A 21,211-nucleotide genomic window follows, 5' to 3' on the forward strand; every position below is an offset into this window, starting at 1 on the left:
CCTGTCCTGAATGGCTTTTGCATCCTGCATTGTGAGTGCTGCTCTGTGAGCACTGATTTTCCTGTCATTTGTGTCATCTCCACAGGGGAGTAATACAGCACACCTGCCTCACACATCCTCCTCACACACTGGACATACACACACACGCCAAGCAGAAATTAGTACCACATTTGGGCATTCATGTTTGACTAGTATTGTCTTGCAATAGCACCAAAAATCTAAGCAGCATCCTTTCTTTCCTAATAGAGAAGAGTTATCATTAATAAATCTCACTACGTGTTGAATGCATGGCACTTTCTACACATCATACCATATGAAGGTATTTTGAACAGACACTCTTCTCATAACCCTTTATTATTTCTGTCCGGACAGTCTCCTGTCCTGCAACGTTTGTGGTAATCAAACATCTTCGAAGGAAAATAGGCCACACATTGCGGAGAGACAGGAGGGCAGCTTTGACTTGGCGTACAGCTCAAAGGCAGGGGCTTGTTTTTATTACAGTAAACGACGGTAGTGGTTCTGCTGTGAATTGCCGCAGGGATATAAGAGAGCTGCAGGACTTCCTCCCTGCAGGAGGTCCAGCAATGCCCGGTTTCATTCGAGATCGCACATCTACAGTGTGCATCACAGCTGATTCTGTCTTGATCCTGTCCTTTTAAGTGTGTTCAACTATCCAGCAGTATGTTTTGGGATGACATATATTCAGTAAAGGTGCTTTTCTAACACATTTATTGAAGAAAATAAAATTAAACAGTAAAAAAGGGTCATGTGTTGCATAACTTTCGATGTTTATTTTGTCAGGTCAGTATCTAGGGTCTCTAGCTTTTCCAAAAATTTATAAAATTAAAATAAAATCTATTCTCAAGCATACAGGCAATTACCACAGACAACCATGACTCACTTTCAGTAACTGAAATTATTCTGGTTGATGGATCTGGAGATGGGAACACTATGAATGAGGAACAGTGCAGAAACATACCCTGGGTGTAACAGCAATCCGTAGCAGGGCACCATATTCACACACTCATATCTAAGGGTAATATATCTTAGCCAATCCACATACTGTCATGTTTTTGGGAGGTGGGAGAACACCGGAGAAGCCGGAGGAAACCCACACAGGCACGGACGTGCACATAAACTCCACACACAGAGTAACCTGAGTTCAAGATTGAACCAGGGACCCCGACGCCATGAGGCTGCAATGCTACCCGTTGTGCCGCCACCATGGACAACTATTTTTTATATATTTTCCTGTATTGAGAAAAGAATGGAAAATCTATTTACTTGAAACTCACTTATAGTGAAAATCTAATGGAAGTTAAGATTAGGCCAAAATATTCTTTTATTATCTGTGATATGGCTGGGTTTTCTGCTTTATTTTCCACACTATTTTCCATTGCATGTTGGCTCACTTAGGTGCTTTTGTGCGCATTTGATTACTTCTTGGATGTTTGGATCATGGTTTTACATAATGTAGGCTATGTGGTGTTTTCATGAATGCCTCATTATGAGTTTGTGCCAACGCTCTGTACTGCTGCCTGGTATGTGACTCGCTGGCAGCTCCACGGTTCAGCCTTATGCCTTTGATCCGTGAAGAGGAGCTCACTCATGCAGGGCTCATATTATCGAGCTCAAGAATCATTGTCTCTTTTTGAATCTATTCCGAAATCTGTGAGAGCCAAAAGAAATTTCTAAAAACTCATTCTGTGGGTTCATTAATCAATCCAAGTATAAATTTGTATGAGAATGTTACAGTATAAAATGGTAAAAGATGGAGCATAAAGACAATGGAAAATGAAAAATATAATATTATAAATATTAATATATAAGTCATGTACATATAATCAAAGGGATGTGATGAAAAACAATGCACTGCACAAATTTTATAAGGATATTAGTCTGAAGAAGGGTGCATTGCACCAGAGTGTTCCTGGCTCTCTATCTGAGAGGAAACCGCTCCCAACTGCCATCAAGTTTTTACATTTTTCCAATCAGCCGCTGATTTATCACTGATGAGTGATCCAGCTGAGAAGACTTTAATCTGAAGAATAGGCATTTGATGTCACTTTTCGCTACCACAGTAATTTCACTCGTACAGTCATTCCGAATATATGAGATGCAGGTGTACATCATCAGTGTTCACTCCTCCATACCCCGGTGTTTGGACTTGGAGAAAGAATCTGAGATAGTCACATGTGTCAGAGTTTTTACAACTAAGAGGTCATTACCATTAAACTTTACAGGTCATATTGCATTTTATCTGTCTGCTTCTCTACAGCTGATCTGTGTTCTTCATCAGTGCAGCACAGATGGCTAAGCATAGGTCCTTGAAAGCAAGATATCTCTCCCTCATATGTTTTCCCTCGTTCTATAGGTTTCTATAGATCTGCAAGACAATGTAAATGTTAGATTGATCTCACACTGTTAATGGACTTCAGCCACTGTAGCCTTATTCCCACATATACTGTACATTTGAATGACTTATGAGTTATTTCCTCATTGTTGGTATTCATTCATTTCTGTCTGATCCTCTCAAAATTAGTGGACTAAGGGAATTTGCTTTTTTGTTCCCTGTTTAGTCAGTTATTATACTGTATCTTAAAAGCAGTGTATTATAAGGCTTAACTTGCATTCAAGTAATCACCCTCAAATTTGGAATTATTTAATCAGGTTCTGATTTATGCCTGATGAATAAATCGACCAGATGGGTTCACTGTTGTCTAAAGGAATCTCGAGGGAGTCTTTTCAGTGCTGTAAAAGGCATCAACACTGTGTTCTGACTCACAGCTGAATCACATCTGTGAATCACTTTCAGTGACTCAGATTAAAGAGTAGTGTTTCACTGTACTGTCTGTGGTTTAGCCTTTAGCACTCAGACTTCAGAAAAAAAAATCATAATATTTGTAAAAGTTTTTACACTTACATTTAATCTAGTGATAAATTATACTAAGTTGTTTGGATTAATCTGATATGGGTTTAGTTTGCAGCTGATTTGCCTTTAAAAAAAATCAGAAAATTACTGATGTGCCTCAAAATACTTGTATATTTAAATACATTATTGGATTTCACTAGTATGTGGCTTTCTGATGTTCCTATCAATAATATTTAAATTAATTGTCAGAAATATTGTAATTAATTTTCAGAATTTTGGGCAGATTTTTTTTACTTTCTGTTAATCATACACTGTTCAGTATTAAATAATTAATAATAATAATAATAATAATAATAATAATTATTATTATTGTGTTCTGTTTGTTTTCTTTCATTTCATTTATGTGTTGTGCTGTTTAATCTCATCAGGGTTTCAAGTCCATTTTTTGTTGTTGTTGTTGTTCAGTTTTAAGTTCCGTTTTAATTGCAGCTCAGGCTACAGTAGAAGACTTTCAGATCCGGCCTCATGCCCTCTATGTGCACTCATACAAGGCCCCTACCTTCTGTGACTACTGTGGGGAGATGCTGTGGGGTCTCGTTCGGCAAGGCCTCAAATGTGAAGGTAATAACTTAAGAATACTGCACTGAACAAATTCATGAATATTAAATTATGAAAAGACAAACATGTACGAAAAGCTATCTACATACTATTGATTACAGACAAACTTTTCTAACTATTGATTTCACAGAAACACACAAACTCATCTGAGTGCTCATGCAGTACATAAGAACAATACATTACACATGTGCACCATATGGTCCTCAGAGCTGTGGTTGTCTGCACACCAAAGGCCAAAGCATCAAGTGTTTTCCAGATACACCGAACACAATTCAGTGCCTCTGGCTCAGGCTAACTATGCGCAGTGAGATGTCTCAATGCTGTGTTGGCTTCCCCTCAACTCCATCCAGCCAGCCTTTGAAGCCCAATAGAGGGGCTTTTTGATTGTAGCATAGTGTACCTTTGCCAAGTCTTGGATGTGGCCTTCAAAGTTTGCTGCTGTAATATGCTTTGCTGATGGATACAGGCTGCTATATCAGACTTCATCAGTCATGCCAAGAGCTGCTTATTGTCTATAAATTTAATATAGAAGCCTACATTTCACTAAAGCCTTATCTAAATGGTTTTGATTGTGATGTAAAAGCTCTCTTTTTTTCCTAAGCTGTTTCTCTGCTCCACTTCCAGTGAGAAAGTGTTTATGGAGCTCTCTAGTGGACATTTAAAAGAACTGACAAAAAGAACAAAGAGTACAATAATCCATCCATCCATCCATTTTCTGTACTGCTTATCCTACACAGGGTCGTGGGGGAGCCTGGAGTCTATCCCAGGGAACTCGGGTCACAAGGCGGGGGACACCCTGCATGGGGTGCTAGCCCATCATATGGCACAATCACACACACACACACACACACACACACACTTATTCACACTCTATGGGCAATTTGGAAAAGCCAATCAGCCTACGTCGCATGTCTTTGGACAGGGGGAGGAAACCGTAGTACCCGGAGGAAACACCAGAAGCACACGGAGAACATGCAAAATACAATGATGTCTGCTCTAATCTAATCTCAGTTATAGCATGAGTGGTATTCCTGACGTGCATGTTATGTTTGTGTATCAGGCTGCGGGCTGAATTATCACAAGCGATGCGCCTTTAAGATCCCAAACAACTGTAGCGGAGTCAGGAAGAGGCGCCTGTCCAATGTGTCTCTACCAGGTCCATCACTGTCTGTTCCTCGGCCTCTCCCAGCAGAAAATGCCGTGGTGACCCTGGAGGAGGTAAGGAGGGCTCGGCATGCATCTTTGTGATTTATCTTCTCTCCCTTTCCCTCAGTGAGTCATTTGTATTACATTTATTACTTCCTCCACTTCTTTCTGTCTAGATTGTATATACAGCAATAAATATAGATGTGTTGGTCCTGGGCAATTGAGAGAACTGTTTGATTCATCTCAATGTTTGAGTTGAAGAGGAGGAGGAAAGGATTAAAAACTCCATCCACTATCCATTGAGAACTGTAAATCATAATGACTCTTTGCAAGGGAACCTCCCTAGGAATTACGTTCCCCTGTTTCTAAGACATGCAGTTTGCTACATTTCCTGTTTTGGCCCAGCCTAATAGAATGGCATCAATATAGGATGTTAAAAACTACTAGTTTATACTATTACTAGTTCACACAATGCAGTAAGCTGCCCTTTAAAGAGGATATGGATATCTATAGGTGACTATAAGGTTGCTGACGATATATGTAGTTTGACTATAAGGTTGATAAGCTGTCCTTTTTTAAGGGTGTAAATCATGCATATTAAGCTCCCTATGGAAAAAAAATTTGATACACAAGTAGCAGTCCTCAGTGTACAGTGTACATAGGTTGCAGACCTGGATGAATTGAACTGCATATTAAATCAGACCAGGTTGACCTTTTTTGCATCATGTCCAAGCAGAGCACAACAGAGGCTCTCCTATGTTCCCTGAAGTCTGCAGGAGACAGGAGTGTGTGTGTGTGTGTGTGTGTGTGTGTGTGTGTGTGTGTGTGTGTGTTTGACGGGCATAATGGAACATTCAGACACTTTGATTGGCCTAAAATCTCCGGAGTACAATCTTAAACTTGTGGGATTGTTTGAAGTAGGAAATGAACTGTGCAGCCAGTCTGTGGGCTAAAATTGAGAGGATCTAAAGACTGGATTAGTGTTATTCAACCAATGAAAGAAATAATACAGCCAACTAAATTTTTCTCCACAGACACAAAAATTCAGATAAAATGAAGAACACCAAGCATGTTGTAACTGCCTGCTAACCAAACATTGTGCAACTATTTATCTGGCATTTATCCAGTGCCACTGAGTATGTTCCTTTGCATTCAGCCATCAGACAGTTCACTGAAAATGGAATTAAGTAAATCAGATCAAGCCTCTGTGGATTCTTTTCTGTGTTGTTCTGCCCAGACACACTGTATGTGAAGAGCACTAGGTTGAGTCGGGTTTTATTAAAGCTGTGTGGTCTGTTTTGAAGCAGAACAAGTCAGAACATGAATGCAAGTTGAAAGACTTTGTTTTTGGAGGTTTCATCATTTAGTGTTTACTGTGAATGTGACAAAGTTCAGCCAGGTCATTTAAAACATCTGTTGAGGAAACGCCCTGTAACAGTAACAGTCATGTCTCATGTCTCATCATGTCTCGCAGTTTGTAAAGATTCTATTTCTAACTCCCTCTTTCCCCTGTGGTACATCCAGCAACAGCGCCCCCATCAGGAAGCAGGGAAGCGGATCCCATCCTGGAGCGGTCGGCCTATCTGGATGGAAAGGATGGTGCTGGGGAGGGTGAAAGTGCCACACACATTTGTCATCCACACGTACACACGCCCCACCATCTGCCAGTACTGTAAACGCCTGCTCAAAGGCCTGTTCCGCCAGGGCATGCAGTGCAAGGGTGAGCCGCTCCTTCTGCCCTACGAGAATATGTATGTAAACTTAAAGAATTGAGAAAACAACACACCTAGTATATGTATTATTGTTTCTGTTAGATTGCAAATTTAATTGCCACAAGCGATGTGCATCTAAGGTACCAAAAGACTGTCTTGGGGAAGTCGTCTTCAATGGAGGTACAAAGCAACTGTATTTAGTGGTGTATCAGTTTGACGCTTTATGGGCAGAAATTGTTCTTTATGTCATATGTTTTGTGTGTCAGAGCCAGCTAGTCCAGCTCCAGATTCAGACACCACTATGGAGGTGGATATCAGTGATGTCAACAGTGACAGCAGCAGAGGCCAGGACGACTCTGAAGAACCCTCTACTCCTGAGGACAAGATCTTTCGGGACTATCCATTCTCAGACCAGGAGAAAGACGAGGAGCCTGTAAAAGCTCCTCAGATCAGGTATGTAGATACTGATTTGCATGGTAAAGGTCAGAGAATGACTCGATCTGCATGTAGAACCATTGTGTTTATTAAAGTTTTAGTTATGCAGCATCTGCTCCAGTTTATTCGACAAATGATATTATCTTTTAAATAAGGAAAAGTTCAGTCTTGTGTGTTGTGATATGAGAGTGATCAAAATGACATTTCTAAAAATACTTCTGTATTCCTGTGGCTCTCAGTGAGTCACAGAAATCTTTACAGATTTAGTGTGTATGAACCTGTGATCAGAGTGTTTCTTGTTTCCTCTAAAAGTACTTGTCTTTCTTTAGCCCATCCACTAGCACTAATATCCCATTGATGCGCGTAGTGCAGTCCATTAAACACACCAAGAGAAGAAGCTCCACTGTGGTCAGGGAGGGATGGATGGTGCACTACACCAGTACGGATAACCTTGTAAGATCCTTAAGAAACTGCTTATATATATATGTATATATATATATATATACAGACACACACATATACACACACACACACACACACACATATATATATATATATATATATATATATATGTGTGTGTGTGTGTGTGTGTGTGTATATATATATATATATATATATATATATATATATATATATATATATATATATACACACACACACATATATGTGTGTGTGTGTGTGTGTGTGTGTGTGTATAGGTCTCATAATATATTGTTAATAGTTATTATAACATTTCCTCAGAGAAAGAGACACTATTGGAGGCTGGACAGCAAAAGCCTGACTTTGTTTCAGAATGACACAGGAGCCAAGTTCTACAAGGTAAAAGACTCAATTGTAAGGAATTTTTTTTAGTTGCGATTAATATGTAGTCATTACATGGTAAATGTAGAAGCCACAGTTCTAATGAATTACTCAAATTCTGCTTAGATCAGTATAATAGTTAACATTGGCCTTTCTGAATAGAAAGAAGGTCAGTGGCCCTTCAAATGTCCCCTCCCCCACTGAACTGGTTTCACTTTATGAGATGAAAAATTTCTCTGCGGTCAAAGTGGAAGAGCTGTCAAATAAAACACTTCACAGCTAGTCATAGTGCATCTGAGGCCATTCTAACACCTCAAATGCTTCTTGAAGAAAACATTAATGAACTTTAAACTCTGATAATGTCAAATGTCAGTGTCTCTAAAATGAATAGATTTAGGAACTTGTGTTTCTTTAACAAATGATAAACAAATGATAGACAAAAATGATACTAAATAAAACATGTTAATTCCTATGGAGCTTATAAACTGACAAAGTTATCTGAATTCTATATGTATATATAAAATGTAAAAATTTAATTTTTTGGACAGTTTTTTTGTATTTAAGTTTTTAAAGGGTAAGATTTGCCTTTAAAACCATTTAAATCAAAGTTACAAATTATGATTTTGAGATGTAAATAAAAATCTCAAGAATTGAAATCTCAAAAATACAGATTTTATATAAAATATTCCAAAGGTGAAGCATCCGGCTTTCTGGTGGAAAATTAGATGGTTTCAGATTTTTAAAAATCTCACACCTGTAACCCACAATTTTGAATATTATGATTGAAAACACTGGCAAAACATCTTTAAAAAATATTTATTGTGACGTGTATATAATTCAAATACATGAAATTCATATTCATATACATTTGTCAGCTTCCAAGCTCCATAAATTTCTTGCTTTTCAGAGAGAAATAAGTTAATACTTTTAGTTTTGGTTTTATAGCGTTGCACTGTCATATACAATTCTGCATACATGTGTGTACGAATATATAGGCAAAGGTGAACAGTTGGGCATTAATATGTTAACTTATTCCTAAAACTTTTAATATATAGTTGGATAAATGTTTTGTTAAAAAACAATTTAGAAATCAAATATATTGCACTTAAACATACACTTCTGAAGACAAACTTGTTAAACAGGGGCTTGTTAAAAGTACATAGCATACATATGTGTGAATTTGTATAGTTACAGCTCCCTCTAACAGTCATTCCAGTAGTTTATTGTACTGCTAACATATTTGACACCATTTTTCCTTTTACATGCTGATGCGCAGTATATTGAAGTGTCTGTAGAAATAATTGTAAAACTATAATGACACAGCTGTAACAAATCCCTGAAACTCTAAATGTACCCACAGAAAGGCATCTAACTCCACGACACCAGAGTAGGCGTTACACACATGCTGTCTTCTTTCATTCTTTAGTTTTCTGGGCAGCCCCCTGTCTACTTCTTGTGAGGGGACTCCAGTGAGTCTCTTTCTGAAACACCAAGTGTATTCTTGCTAGTAAAATCCAAACCACTAAAGCCCACACTTTAGCTCAGTGCACTATTAGGTCAGTTATGCCCTTCACTATTTAAGTAGCAATTAAAACTTAATGTCAGAGTATTTGACTTAATGTGTTCCCCATGATGGAATGTGTGTGTATGCTGATCTCTGGGTCTGATTTGAGTTTGTAACATTGCCAGTAATTTCACTTCACACATACCTATATACACTTATAGTATACTCTAGCACTATATAACACTATATGTGCATCACATATGTACAGTATACAGTATAATATATTTTTATACAGTATATTATATCCTAATAAAATGGATTAGTATATATGTATATACTGTACTACCCATGTGCTATTTCTGTAGATGTTTCAGACTGAACTGGTATTAAAAGTATTCTTATAGGTACATTTGACATGTTTTGAATTTATTCTGAAGAATATTGTAATACTATAGGTACACTAGCCATAATGTATCACATGAAAGCTACAAAACACATCTATATAAATGCTCCTCATATACCTTTAAACAGCACCTAATTGCTCATATTGAAAAGGGAGAGATGAGAGATGAATACCAGCCTTGCTTTGGCTTTGAACATGTGATCTCTCAACCATGAGCAAAACTACTTACCGCTTTGCTACTCTTCAATAATTTGTTCTCTTTTTCACTGGTTAGTTTCATGAGACAGGCAGGAAATGCCTCTCTCCTACAGATACAAATGAAAATGCTTGATAAAATTGTATACTGGAACAAATTGTGCTTAAATAACAACTTAACTAATAAGAGCTGATTTTTAATACACTCAGGACTAAGTGACTTTACTGTATTTTTCACCTAAATTAAATTTACTTACTAACTTTCTTGGGACCTAGTTTATTTCTCTTCTCTAGACATGCTAGTATATCAAAATTAAACACTAAGTATATTGTTATTTTTTTATTTAGTACACTTTTTTTGTGTAGACTAGTGTACTTGTAGTAAATATGGATAAACTTTCTATATACGTGAATGAACTTTTTGGAAGAATAATCTTATAGATTATTCTAAGAGCAAATGATTAGTGTATGAAGCAGCTCCTCCTAATAGTTTTCTGTTTGAGCCAAGGCCCTTTGTATTTTAGGTATTTCCTACACAGTGCTTTCCTCTGGATTGATGCAATGAAACCGGCCACCTGTGTTCAACTGATTGAGCCAAAAGCTGCTGATTGTTCACTTTTGGTTATAGCACTTTCTGCTTTTTTATTTAGTCACCACTGTGTTTTTTTTAACTTATGTTCACCCCATATGCTCTGGTGGTCATGTGTCGTGAGCTGTAAGACTGCGTCTGTTTTATACATTTAGAAATTATACCATGCTCTTTTGAAGACAGAAGCCCTGTACTTTTGGTTTCCCCACCTCTTTTATGGCCTATGGGGACTTCAATCCTGTCTCCACCTAACCGTTCTTCAACCAGACCACCCCCTTTTACCATGTAGTGGCCATCCGCAGCACAGTGGTAGCATGGCCTCACACACACACGCGCCGCGCACACATACACACTGATCAGCATGAAGTCATGAAGACTTTCGGTTTGCTGCCTTGTAATCACAGAGCTCCTCAGTGGGCTTGGTCATGTGGTCCACCCTCTAACCACAGACACTTGATGTGAAGCTCAGAGGAAGCTGCTATTGGTCACAGCTACTGTTTCACTCTTTCGTTTGAGTAAAGTGGGAGGACAAAAGCAAATGCCATCAGAAGCCAGCTTGCTTTATTTCACTTTAGACTCTCAGAAAGGATATGAGGCACATGAGCTCGTTCTGAGAGGACATTCCCGGATAAAATGAAGAACCTGGATTGTGTGATCTCAAAACCTGCACTCTATTCTAAAGAATTTAAGGTATGGTATGGGTTTGGCTGGAGGCTACAAGAGACATGCTGTTTGTACTAATCTTACCTCTTGAGCATCCTGGCAGTAGTTGTGATCAGTAGTGGACATTGACTCTCTTGTTACTGATGGTGATTTTTATGTACTGTATCTCATATTATCACATCTAGCTGTAGTGCTCATTTACTTGAGAGTGTGTGAAAATAAAGTTCATAGTTCTCTCAAGTGTGAACTATGATATTCATTCATTCATTCATTCGATCATTGTCAGGCAGTTAGTACCTGAATCTGAATTTCCATCACTGTTTTGTTTCACCTACAGGAGATTCCTCTGTCTGAGATCCTGCAGGTGGAGGCAGCACAGGATTTCAGTAGTCTTGCTATGGGGGGTAATCCACACTGCTTTGAGATTATCACTGCTACTATGGTCTATTATGTTGGGGAGAACACCGGTGGCCCCCATCTTCATATGCACAACCCCATGCTGGCTGCCTCTGGCGTGGGGCTGGAGGTGGCGCAGGGTTGGGAGATGGCCATTCGCCAAGCCCTCATGCCTGTTCCGGTTACACCTCAGCCAAGTGTGGGTGCTGCTGCTGGTCAGGGCAAGGACCACAGTGAGTACATTCATTTAAATCCTTAAGGCATGGTTAGGATTGTGTCAATGTAATAATAATAATAATAATAATAATAATAATAATAATAATCACAACTATTATTATTGTTGTTATTATTATTACTTATATTGCACTTTTCATCATTTCAGAGTTACTAATTAATTGACTATAATCCATGAGAAGAACAATGAATTAGAGTAGTAGGACGATGTAATCGGATATTGGTGATGACTAACATGGAATTTACGGTAATCCTTGCGAGGCAATGATTGCTCATTTTGGGAAAGAAAATGCAAAGAAAACTGAAGAGCTGTAATTGTAGAAAGCTTGTAAAATAGAATAACATTACCCAAAATAATGTGTACATTTGCTTATCCTGAACATAAGAAAAGAAACAACATTTTAATGACAAATCTCTGAATGATCTACTCAATGGTGTAGGTTACAAATAATTAAGTGAAGGCAGCCAGCGTCTTCAGTAAGCTCAGGATCGAAACTGTGCAGAGGACAGCTCTAACTTGGAAGCAGGAGAAAAGGATTGGTTAAAGAAACTAATGGGTGGAGCTTACTTTTCAAATACTTCATTCATCCCATAGGTTCCAGGTCCCCAAGCCTCTTAATGTGAACGCTTTACAAGAACCTACATAACTTGTACAATCTCTAATACAAGGTTGTATTATATGTTCGACTGAAATTCCTCGAACCAGCATGTTCTTCTTCGAATTTTAGGAGAAAATTACCCCAATCATGATGCTTAAGTCCTTGTTCCACCATTTGCTCCATGATTGAACAGCTTCTTTTTGCCTTCCAGCGCTGATTGTGAGACAGAAATACCCATTTACTGGCCACTTCTTCCTTTAAAGCATCCACAGTGCTGCTGCTGAGCTGCTCCACAACCTGTTCTCTCATGATCGTTCATGTTATTCCTGTACTAGGATTATTGCATTTGCTCAAGATTAAGCACGAATCAAATACAAATTTTCAGGAAATGTTTCACTACTTTCAAATAAGTTAACTGTATAACAAATATTGCTGTATAGCAGTCTCTTACATGAATACTAAGCATGCTTTCAGGATAAGAACCCACTGCTTCTAGTTTAGCTTGAAGATTGAATAAGCTCCCCACATCAGCCAGAACATATGAGAACTCGCTTTCAATGGTCTCTTCAATCAATGCCTTTAATCTATGTGTTTTACACTTGAGAAAATATACATGGTACTTATTTTTATCAGATACTTCCTCATCCTTTATTACTCCTTGGTTAGGTCACTTCAGATTTGTGTACATTGTTATCTGCTCAATGAATTATTTTTGGTGATTGTACCTTATATAAGGATAATCTAGAAAAGTGGATTTGTATGAATTATCTTTACTGTTCTGTGTCTCTTTAGAGGAATTGTCCATGAGCATTTCTGTATCTAACAGTCAAATCCAGGAGAATGTGGTGAGTCTTTACCATAGTGGGTTTTCACTAATTATTATTATTATCATCACTACAACCAAAGTAACACTTCCACATTTTCTGTAAAACAACCACATTTTGTTAGACATACAATACCAATTAAAAATACTGATTTATTTTCCACTTGTTTTTAGGATATCAGCTCTGTTTATCAGATCTTCGCTGATGAGGTTTTGGGATCAGGCCAGTTTGGCATTGTATATGGAGGTACTGTTGTGAATTATTTCTTAATTTTTCTTAGATACCATTGTATTTACTTTTGCAGTTTATAAACAAGAACAGACTGAACAAATAAACCTCTTTCTGTTAAAAGGGAAGCACAGAAAGACAGGCAGAGATGTAGCAATAAAGGTGATCGACAAAATGAGGTTCCCTACCAAACAAGAAAGCCAGCTGAGGAATGAAGTAGCCATTTTACAGGTGGGACCATCACAGCCTGATGAGACTGTGGAGAAGCATACAGTACTATATGAAGGCTGATTATAACTGCCTTTCCCTTTTTTACCATGAAGAACCTGCAGCATCCTGGTATTGTTAACTTGGAGTGCATGTTTGAGACCCTGGAGCGAGTGTTTGTTGTCATGGAGAAGCTGCATGGGGACATGTTGGAGATGATCCTGTCCAGCGAAAAGAGCAGACTGCCTGAGCGCATCACCAAGTTCCTCGTCACACAGGTTAACTCTTTTTATCTGACTCATCCATTTCTGTTCAGGACCCTTCATTTTTCTTCTCTGGACTATGTTTATTCTGATGGATGTGGTGTTTTGAATGGGGGCTGTGTTTAGAGAAGTCTGGATCTCATCAGGAAGCTGAAGTGCTCCACTGCTTGAGTCTGTGGGATGATTAGAACCGAGAGGCCCCTTGGGGGCTGGAATAACAGGGGCTCATCTATTAGCTATGGATCTGCAGCCTCCAATTAGCAACCACACACAGCTCTGATGTGGCCAGAGGCCCCTGACTGTGCATGATGGTGTATATTTCACTGAAAATAAATAGTGAATTTCATTCAACTTGATTTAACTAGCACATGTTCTCAGCATGCATCACCAAATATGTTATTGTCATCTTCTAAATGTGACTACAGTTTAATATAAGGCTTAAAATATGTCATTGTTTTATTTCTGGTTATAGATTCTGGTGGCTTTGAGGCATCTCCATTTCAAAAACATTGTTCATTGTGATCTGAAGCCAGAGAACGTGCTCCTAGCCTCGGCAGAGCCTTTTCCTCAGGTGAGAATCTTGTCACATGTTTGCCATTATACAGAGGTGGGTAGAGTAGCCAAAAAGTAACAGTAAGAGTAATAATGTTAATTATTACTTGAGTAAGAGTAATAAAGTATCCAACGAGAAGTCTACTCGAGTAGCAAGTTACTAGTTACTTCAGATCTGATTAAAATGAAGGGAAAATCCTGAATCTCAGACTACATGGAGAACTGTAAGGGTTCAAAATGGGTTCAAAATGAAGCAGCATATCCCAGTCCTGTGGTGGGTAAAATAACAGGCGAAAGTGCTAACCAAAAAACTAACATTTTCCCAACAGTTAACTGTCTTTATTTTCACAACATGTAAACAACACAAACCTGTCAGACAATGGAACAGAACAGAAGAGAACGTGTGTGTAGAGAGAGAGTTTGAGTGTGTGTGTGTGTGTTGGTATGTTTGCGTTAGCATGTTTGTGTGTGTGTGTGTGTTTGTTTGTTTGTTTGTGTGTGTGTATGGGTGTCCTGCCTCCATTGACATGCTCACTTTTTCCCCCTCTTCGGCTATTGTCTTCCAGGACTGAGCTGCTAAAAAAGTGAGCGGATGTTGTGTCCGCATTCAGACCACTGCAGCGTATCGTGAGACTCGCAACCTCATAATACGTGATATTAACTAATTATTAAAACTACTTTATTCATTAACATTTAACAGTAAGATATTTTTTTTTGAAAAAGTTACTCGAGTAAATGTAACGAAGTAAACATAGCTCATTACTACCCACCTCTGCAATTATAGAGTTTTATGCACCAAAAACTCTATCAGGCTCATGACTGTACATTTTGCCTGCAGGTAAAGCTGTGTGACTTTGGTTTTGCTCGCATAATTGGTGAGAAGTCATTCCGTCGCTCTGTGGTGGGAACTCCAGCGTATCTGGCTCCCGAAGTTCTTCGTAGTAAAGGTTATAACCGCTCATTGGACATGTGGTCAGTGGGTGTCATCATCTACGTCAGCCTGAGTGGTACCTTCCCATTTAACGAGGATGAAGATATTAATGATCAGATCCAGAACGCAGCTTTTATGTATCCACCAATGCCTTGGAAGGAGATATCCACAGAAGGTAAGAAAACAATGCATTCTACCCACTGATATGCTGAGGTGACTAAAAATATTAAATTATATTCAATACAACAAATGTTTTAAAAGTATTTTCAAATACTACAGTTCTGTTGGATACCAGGCCATACTGGGCTGACTCGTAACCAACAAGCTGCTAAGGAAGCCCTCAAACTGAGAATTACTGCTTGTCAAATCCCACCATCAGATCTCAAACCTATAATAAGGTTGTACATAAAAAAAAGTGGCGAATGGAATGGGATCAGTGTGCATTTAACAAACTACACCAACTTAACCCTGTTATAAATGAAAGATACTTCCTTTTCTTCATTTCTCCTTTGAATCTAGACACAATCAGACACAAAGACACATTGGCCGTTCAAGTTCTTATTAAGTGGTGAAGAATCAACAACATGTGATTTCTGTTAGATAAGAATGACTGTTAAGAATATTTTACTGGCCTGTCCTGTTCTTAATCATACTAGACAATGTTTCTATTCAGAAAATACTTCTCTGGAAGTCTCCCAAAATATTTCACCAGGAAACATTTTAGAACAATTTTTTTCTCAAATATTAAATTGAAGGATCTTATATAGTTTTTGTTGTTGATGTTGAAATGTTTTTATTAAGATTTTATTATTGTTATATTATAAGATTTTATTGAATGTCCTGTTTTACTTACCTTGAATTAGCCATGAAAATAGCCATTGATGTAGACATGGCATTAAAAGAACAATACTTAAATTTAAATACTACAGATTATATACACAAATTATACTGCATACTAAATATTTTTTCAATATTTAAATGTATTAAATACTAAATATATTAAATTAGATGGAGCATAACAGAGTTCTAACTGTGCTGGAAATCCTGGAAAAATAGGGAAAAAAATAATAATTAAATAATAATAATAATAATAATTAAATTAAAATTTCAGCCCTGTTGATGTTTTGGAAAATAATAGAATGACAATGCTTAAGCACATATAATAAAATATCCATTGGATCTTGAAAAAGATAATAGCCCCAAATATTATCCTCATAAACAAAAGATGGGGCCCCAAAGAATTCTTCTGCGCTGTATTCTGGTTAAATGTGTGGCAAGCTTGATGTTATAACCTCATCATTTAGCTCATTAATCAGGGACAAGGACACTTTTAGAAGTTAGTCATTGTTTCAGCCACACTAGCATTAATATTTTACTTCAGCATATTACACAGTAACACATAGTTGTCTAGACAAGAGAGTATTTTAATATTTATTTATTTATTTATTTATTTTTACAAATAGTGGTTTGCTATATAATATAGTTGCTGAATAAGTCAGATTAAATTACAGAGGTTTTGCCCAACATTAGTATTAATACAGAACATGTATTATGTATAAATGGCTGAGTGTTTGTTTATAACATTAATATCAAGGTTAGTGGGCTGTATTTAAAACCCAAAACCATACAGTAGACGCAAAGTGTTTATCAGACATGGTAACGCTTCTCACCCCCATGTCTGTCTATACTACCACAATCTCAGACATTTCAGCTCTAATGAGTCACTGCACTACCCACCTCCCAGTTGAACTTCTGTGCTTCTGTTTCTGCGTTTTCTATTTCTTTACATTCTGAGCTGATCAACAGTTATTTTAAAGATCATTACAATTTGCACCGGGAAATTGCATTCATCATAACTCCATTTTCATGATCTTATTTAGTCCTTAAATTTTCATAACGAAATTCAGGGTATTACTCATTTGACATTTTGATATCAGCTTGGCATTTATTACATTTAGTCAGTTCAGGTCACAAATGGCACATGTGCATGTAGTGCTGAGGCTCGGTTTGAAGAGGATGCAACAACAACAAAAAAAAGACACAATATATTTGCTTTAAAACTGCTGTCCATTTCCTTTATATTGGTGTCATTAAATCACATGTTTATTATTGACAGTTCATCTTAATGTAGGATCTTAATTACATTCATGTTGGAGATGAAATGTTCTTTATGTTAAATGGAGATGATGTGATTGATATAAAGCATGTGCAAGCAGCCTGAGGAAGTGGTTATGTAGAAATGCACACTTGTAATTGATAGTGGAGATTTTACTGGTGCAGTGTGTCACATTAATAACCTTCAGAAATGGCAAATTCTACACCATGATCTTTAAAGTTTTGACCTGAATTAACCAGTAAAAGATGTCTGAAGATAATCTTAAGTTTACAACTTTGGATTGCCATGGTATTTCAATATACTGTGCCACGTTAATTAGGCTAGTATAATAATATGCTTTTAACATGTTTTTTTTCTGTAGAATATACAAATTATTTGCTCTCGAAACCTATGTTACAGTTTGAACTTTGTGTTAACCCACAGCCACAGATCTCATCAACAACCTTCTTCAAGTGAAGATGAGGAAGCGGTACAGTGTGGACAAGTCCCTCAGTCATCCATGGTTCCAGGTTAGCCAGCATAGCACATAATGTGGCATTACAGTGATACCTCCACATTCCCAGTGAAAGTCTTGAAGCCTTGTTTGTTTATGTAAGCATATCTCTGCTTTCTCAGGACTACCAGACATGGCTAGACCTGCGGGAGTTCGAGACCCGGCGAGGTGAGCGCTACATCACCCACGAAAGCGATGATGCACGCTGGGAGGAGTTCGCTGATGAGCACAGTCTGATCTACCCCAAACACTTCATCATGGCTCCGAACCTAGACGACATGGATGAAGACCCCTAGATACATTATGGACTAAATCTGTGAAGGAGGACAGTGTCAGACTCTCACTAGAAGGCGCTAGCCCCATAAGGACCTGTAGCTAGACTGAATACAGCACTCTGCTGAGGCAGAGGCAGGATATTAGGGGATTTGTGAAGGGGCAAAGTGTTACAAAAGCACACAGCAGTGTGAGGCCTTGGTTTTTCCGGGTCTTACAGTCAAGACCATTTGTGATGAAGATTGTTTTTCTTCTAATCCTAGTAGAAACCTTAAATGTCAGTATTTTGTGGCTATGCATTCTGCCCTCTAGCCCTGTCTATGCTACATCTAATGGTGCAGATCTGTTTATCTTATTTACAGATTTAGTATTTGCAATTTTACAGTAATATTCCTAATTCGAGTAAAGGCAAAAGGGCTTAGGTGATGTTACATATAAAGGAGAGAGAGGAATGGTGCTATAATGAATTTGACTTATTCGAGGGCTAAGTTCAAGTTGCCTATAACACAAATAGCCTTGTGTTCTATAACTGGAAGATGTTAGGATGGTTCACTAAAATGCCATACAGTGAAGTAGAGCCATAGGTTTCCTCACAACATTTGTGAAAAAGGCCAAGAATTTTGGAGAAGTACACAAAGAAGGCTATAAAAAGAGGTTTTTTTATGTAGAGAATAGAAGATGCTTAGAACCTCAATTATGGCCTGCATGCCCCCCCCCTTTTTTCTTTTTTTAACTTTATCAGATTAAGCAGTTACTGTTTTTCCTTCTTGTTTTTTAAACTTCCATCTGTAGAGACTATGTCTGTTGCTCAGACAGTCAAACTGACTTGAAATAGCACTACAATACATTATTACACATTTGTTAAACACATCAAAAATATTATCTAATAATGGCTTGAGATCATGGTTTAACAGCAGTATTGTATTTCTTTTTCATGTGGGCTGTATGCCAGAAGAACCAACATGTAACATAAGAGAAAGGAGAAACATAGGAGAAGAAATTTTCCATTTCAGCCATAAATACTGAATTGACTTCAGTAGTCAGCTGTTTTCACTCAGATCAGTACGATATAAGTACATATGTACAAACTCACCTTCTGTGTGCACTATACGGGATGGAAGATATGCATTATGGTGAGCAGCTAAGATTTGCCTATAAATGTTCAAGTTCAATTATTTATTGATTACAATTGGGTTTACAGTACACACTCTGTTCTCAAGGTTTGCCATAGCACAGAATAAGGAGCCATTTTGAGCAGATCAATTTGACTGCTTTTAAAGTTTGCATGAGATGGAAGTTTTTCCATCACTTTGTCTGGGAGAGGAGGGCATGTTTGCTCCTCTGGATCCATATAATCATTACTTCATGTTGCCACTGGATTGGCAGGTGTGAGTGTTTTGTATATTTTAGTACATAAAAAATTAAATGCACTACTTCATGTGTGGGCTGTTTGTTTCATGATTTAGGGATTGAAAAACACTCTTTGGCCAAAGGCATGTGGACACCTGACCATCGCACCCGTATGTGGATCTTCCCCAAACTGTTGCCACAAATCTGGAAACACACAATTGTATAGGATGTCTTCCCTTCTCTGGAACTAAGGCACCCAAACATGTCCCAGCATGACAATGCCCCTGTACACAAAGCGAGCCCCATGAAGACATGGTTTGCCAGGGTTGGTGTGGAAGAACTCGAGAGGCCTGAAAGTCTCTGGTTTAACATGTTAAAGCAGCATGAGGCAACTGACAGTATTCCAAGAAGGATAAATATTTGGGTCTAGTCTATATTCATGTATAATAATAATAATAATAATAACAATAATAATAATAATAAAGATAAAATGTTATTGTTATGTACGACAATCATCACATTAAATGATTATACCAGTTCGCATTTCATGATTGAAACTCTCACCTGTATGTTATAAATGCTTATGACCCTGAAACTAGATTTCTTTAATCTTAACTATTCATAAACAGTTATTAGTTATTGTTTTATAATTTTACATTTGTGTTTTTAAGCCCCAATTTCCATTTTTAAAAACAAATGTGGTAAAATTCTACCTATTGGCTACAGACAATTCACTAGCACTTTTCCATAGTAACTTGTGTGCTTTACATGAGTCACATGAATACATTATGTACCTCTGCATACCCGAGTTAAATTAGTACATTAGCATTTGACTCATCTATAGACATAATATGTTAATACAGAGTTAGCATACACTGTGCAAAAGTCTTAGGCACCCAGTTTTAGTACAAACTTTTTGATTTTTATTTGATGACTTCTGCATTAGTGAGTCAGTACAAAAACATTTTAGATTTCAAGACATTAGATTTCCAGAACAAAATTAAATGTTACAGAAAAATGTTTGTGTGTCAGAAAAGAAAGCAACATATTACATTAGAGACACTTTTCAGACAAAAAACATAATGAAGGCTGCTGGGTTTTTCTGCAAAAATAAGAAGCAAGTGCGACAGTCAAAGTCCCCAGAAGAACTGTGTCTCGTTCTGCAAGATGCTCAATAAAACTTACAGCTCCTTTCCTTATAAAACTATACTAACTGTACTTTTTTTTTTTAAAAAGCAAAGGGTCATCACACCAAATATTGAGTTCTTTAATTTATTACTGTTTACTGCTCTTTATAGTATTTTCATTAATGTAGAAACATTTAATTTCATTTTTTTGAAGGCATCTTTGCTCTACAGCATTTCTTTGCATGTGCCTAAGACTTTTGCACAGCACTGTATGTATGTAAAGAATTGTCATGTATTGAAAGTTCTACCATTCAATTATTTCCAATATTGCTGTATTTAATATTTCATGTAACACGCTTTGAGTTTGATATTTCAGTATTACAGCATGATAATTCCTTCATGCACACTGGCAAAAACATTCTAGACTATTTTCCCAAACAGTACATTTTTAAGTCGAAAGTCTTCCATCACTTCCCCAATTACCAGATCTAAATATCAGCAAATCAGCAGAGGAAAAACTCTGGAGGGCAAAGTGGCTTCTTCATTCCTCAGGGAACTGGAGCAATTTTCTTTGAGGAATGATCAGTTATCCCTGAGCCAAGGTTCAGAAGTGTCATGTTAACCTTCAGAAATATATTTCTGAAGTACTGTGTACACTGAATCCTAGATGTTACGTCTAG

The 21,211-nt window shown here is 37.5% G+C and overlaps 1 protein-coding gene across 4 annotated transcripts in view; it reads left to right on the plus strand.

The window, feature by feature from the left end:
* prkd3 (protein kinase D3) overlaps window positions 1-19,487 on the plus strand; it is a 50,979-nt gene extending 31,492 nt beyond the window's left edge. For 3 of the 4 annotated variants that reach the window (XM_017476736.3, XM_047157659.2, XM_053682550.1), the window contains 16 exons: window positions 3,362-3,493; window positions 4,551-4,708; window positions 6,161-6,356; window positions 6,451-6,528; window positions 6,615-6,801; window positions 7,113-7,236; window positions 7,525-7,602; window positions 11,276-11,567; window positions 12,960-13,012; window positions 13,165-13,237; window positions 13,344-13,450; window positions 13,543-13,704; window positions 14,162-14,260; window positions 15,080-15,347; window positions 17,712-17,797; window positions 17,904-19,487. In XM_017476736.3, the coding sequence (XP_017332225.1) occupies window positions 3,362-3,493; window positions 4,551-4,708; window positions 6,161-6,356; window positions 6,451-6,528; window positions 6,615-6,801; window positions 7,113-7,236; window positions 7,525-7,602; window positions 11,276-11,567; window positions 12,960-13,012; window positions 13,165-13,237; window positions 13,344-13,450; window positions 13,543-13,704; window positions 14,162-14,260; window positions 15,080-15,347; window positions 17,712-17,797; window positions 17,904-18,077 (2,267 nt within the window). In that variant the 3' untranslated portion in view covers window positions 18,078-19,487. The remainder of the gene's footprint in view (window positions 1-3,361; window positions 3,494-4,550; window positions 4,709-6,160; window positions 6,357-6,450; window positions 6,529-6,614; window positions 6,802-7,112; window positions 7,237-7,524; window positions 7,603-11,275; window positions 11,568-12,959; window positions 13,013-13,164; window positions 13,238-13,343; window positions 13,451-13,542; window positions 13,705-14,161; window positions 14,261-15,079; window positions 15,348-17,711; window positions 17,798-17,903) is intronic. The other variant, XM_047157660.2, reaches the window with a different exon arrangement.
* The last annotated feature ends 1,724 nt before the right edge of the window (window positions 19,488-21,211 follow it).

The sequence above is a fragment of the Ictalurus punctatus genome, chromosome 9 (genome assembly GCF_001660625.3).
Source record: "Ictalurus punctatus breed USDA103 chromosome 9, Coco_2.0, whole genome shotgun sequence".
In the NCBI taxonomy this organism is placed as follows: domain Eukaryota; kingdom Metazoa; phylum Chordata; class Actinopteri; order Siluriformes; family Ictaluridae; genus Ictalurus; species Ictalurus punctatus.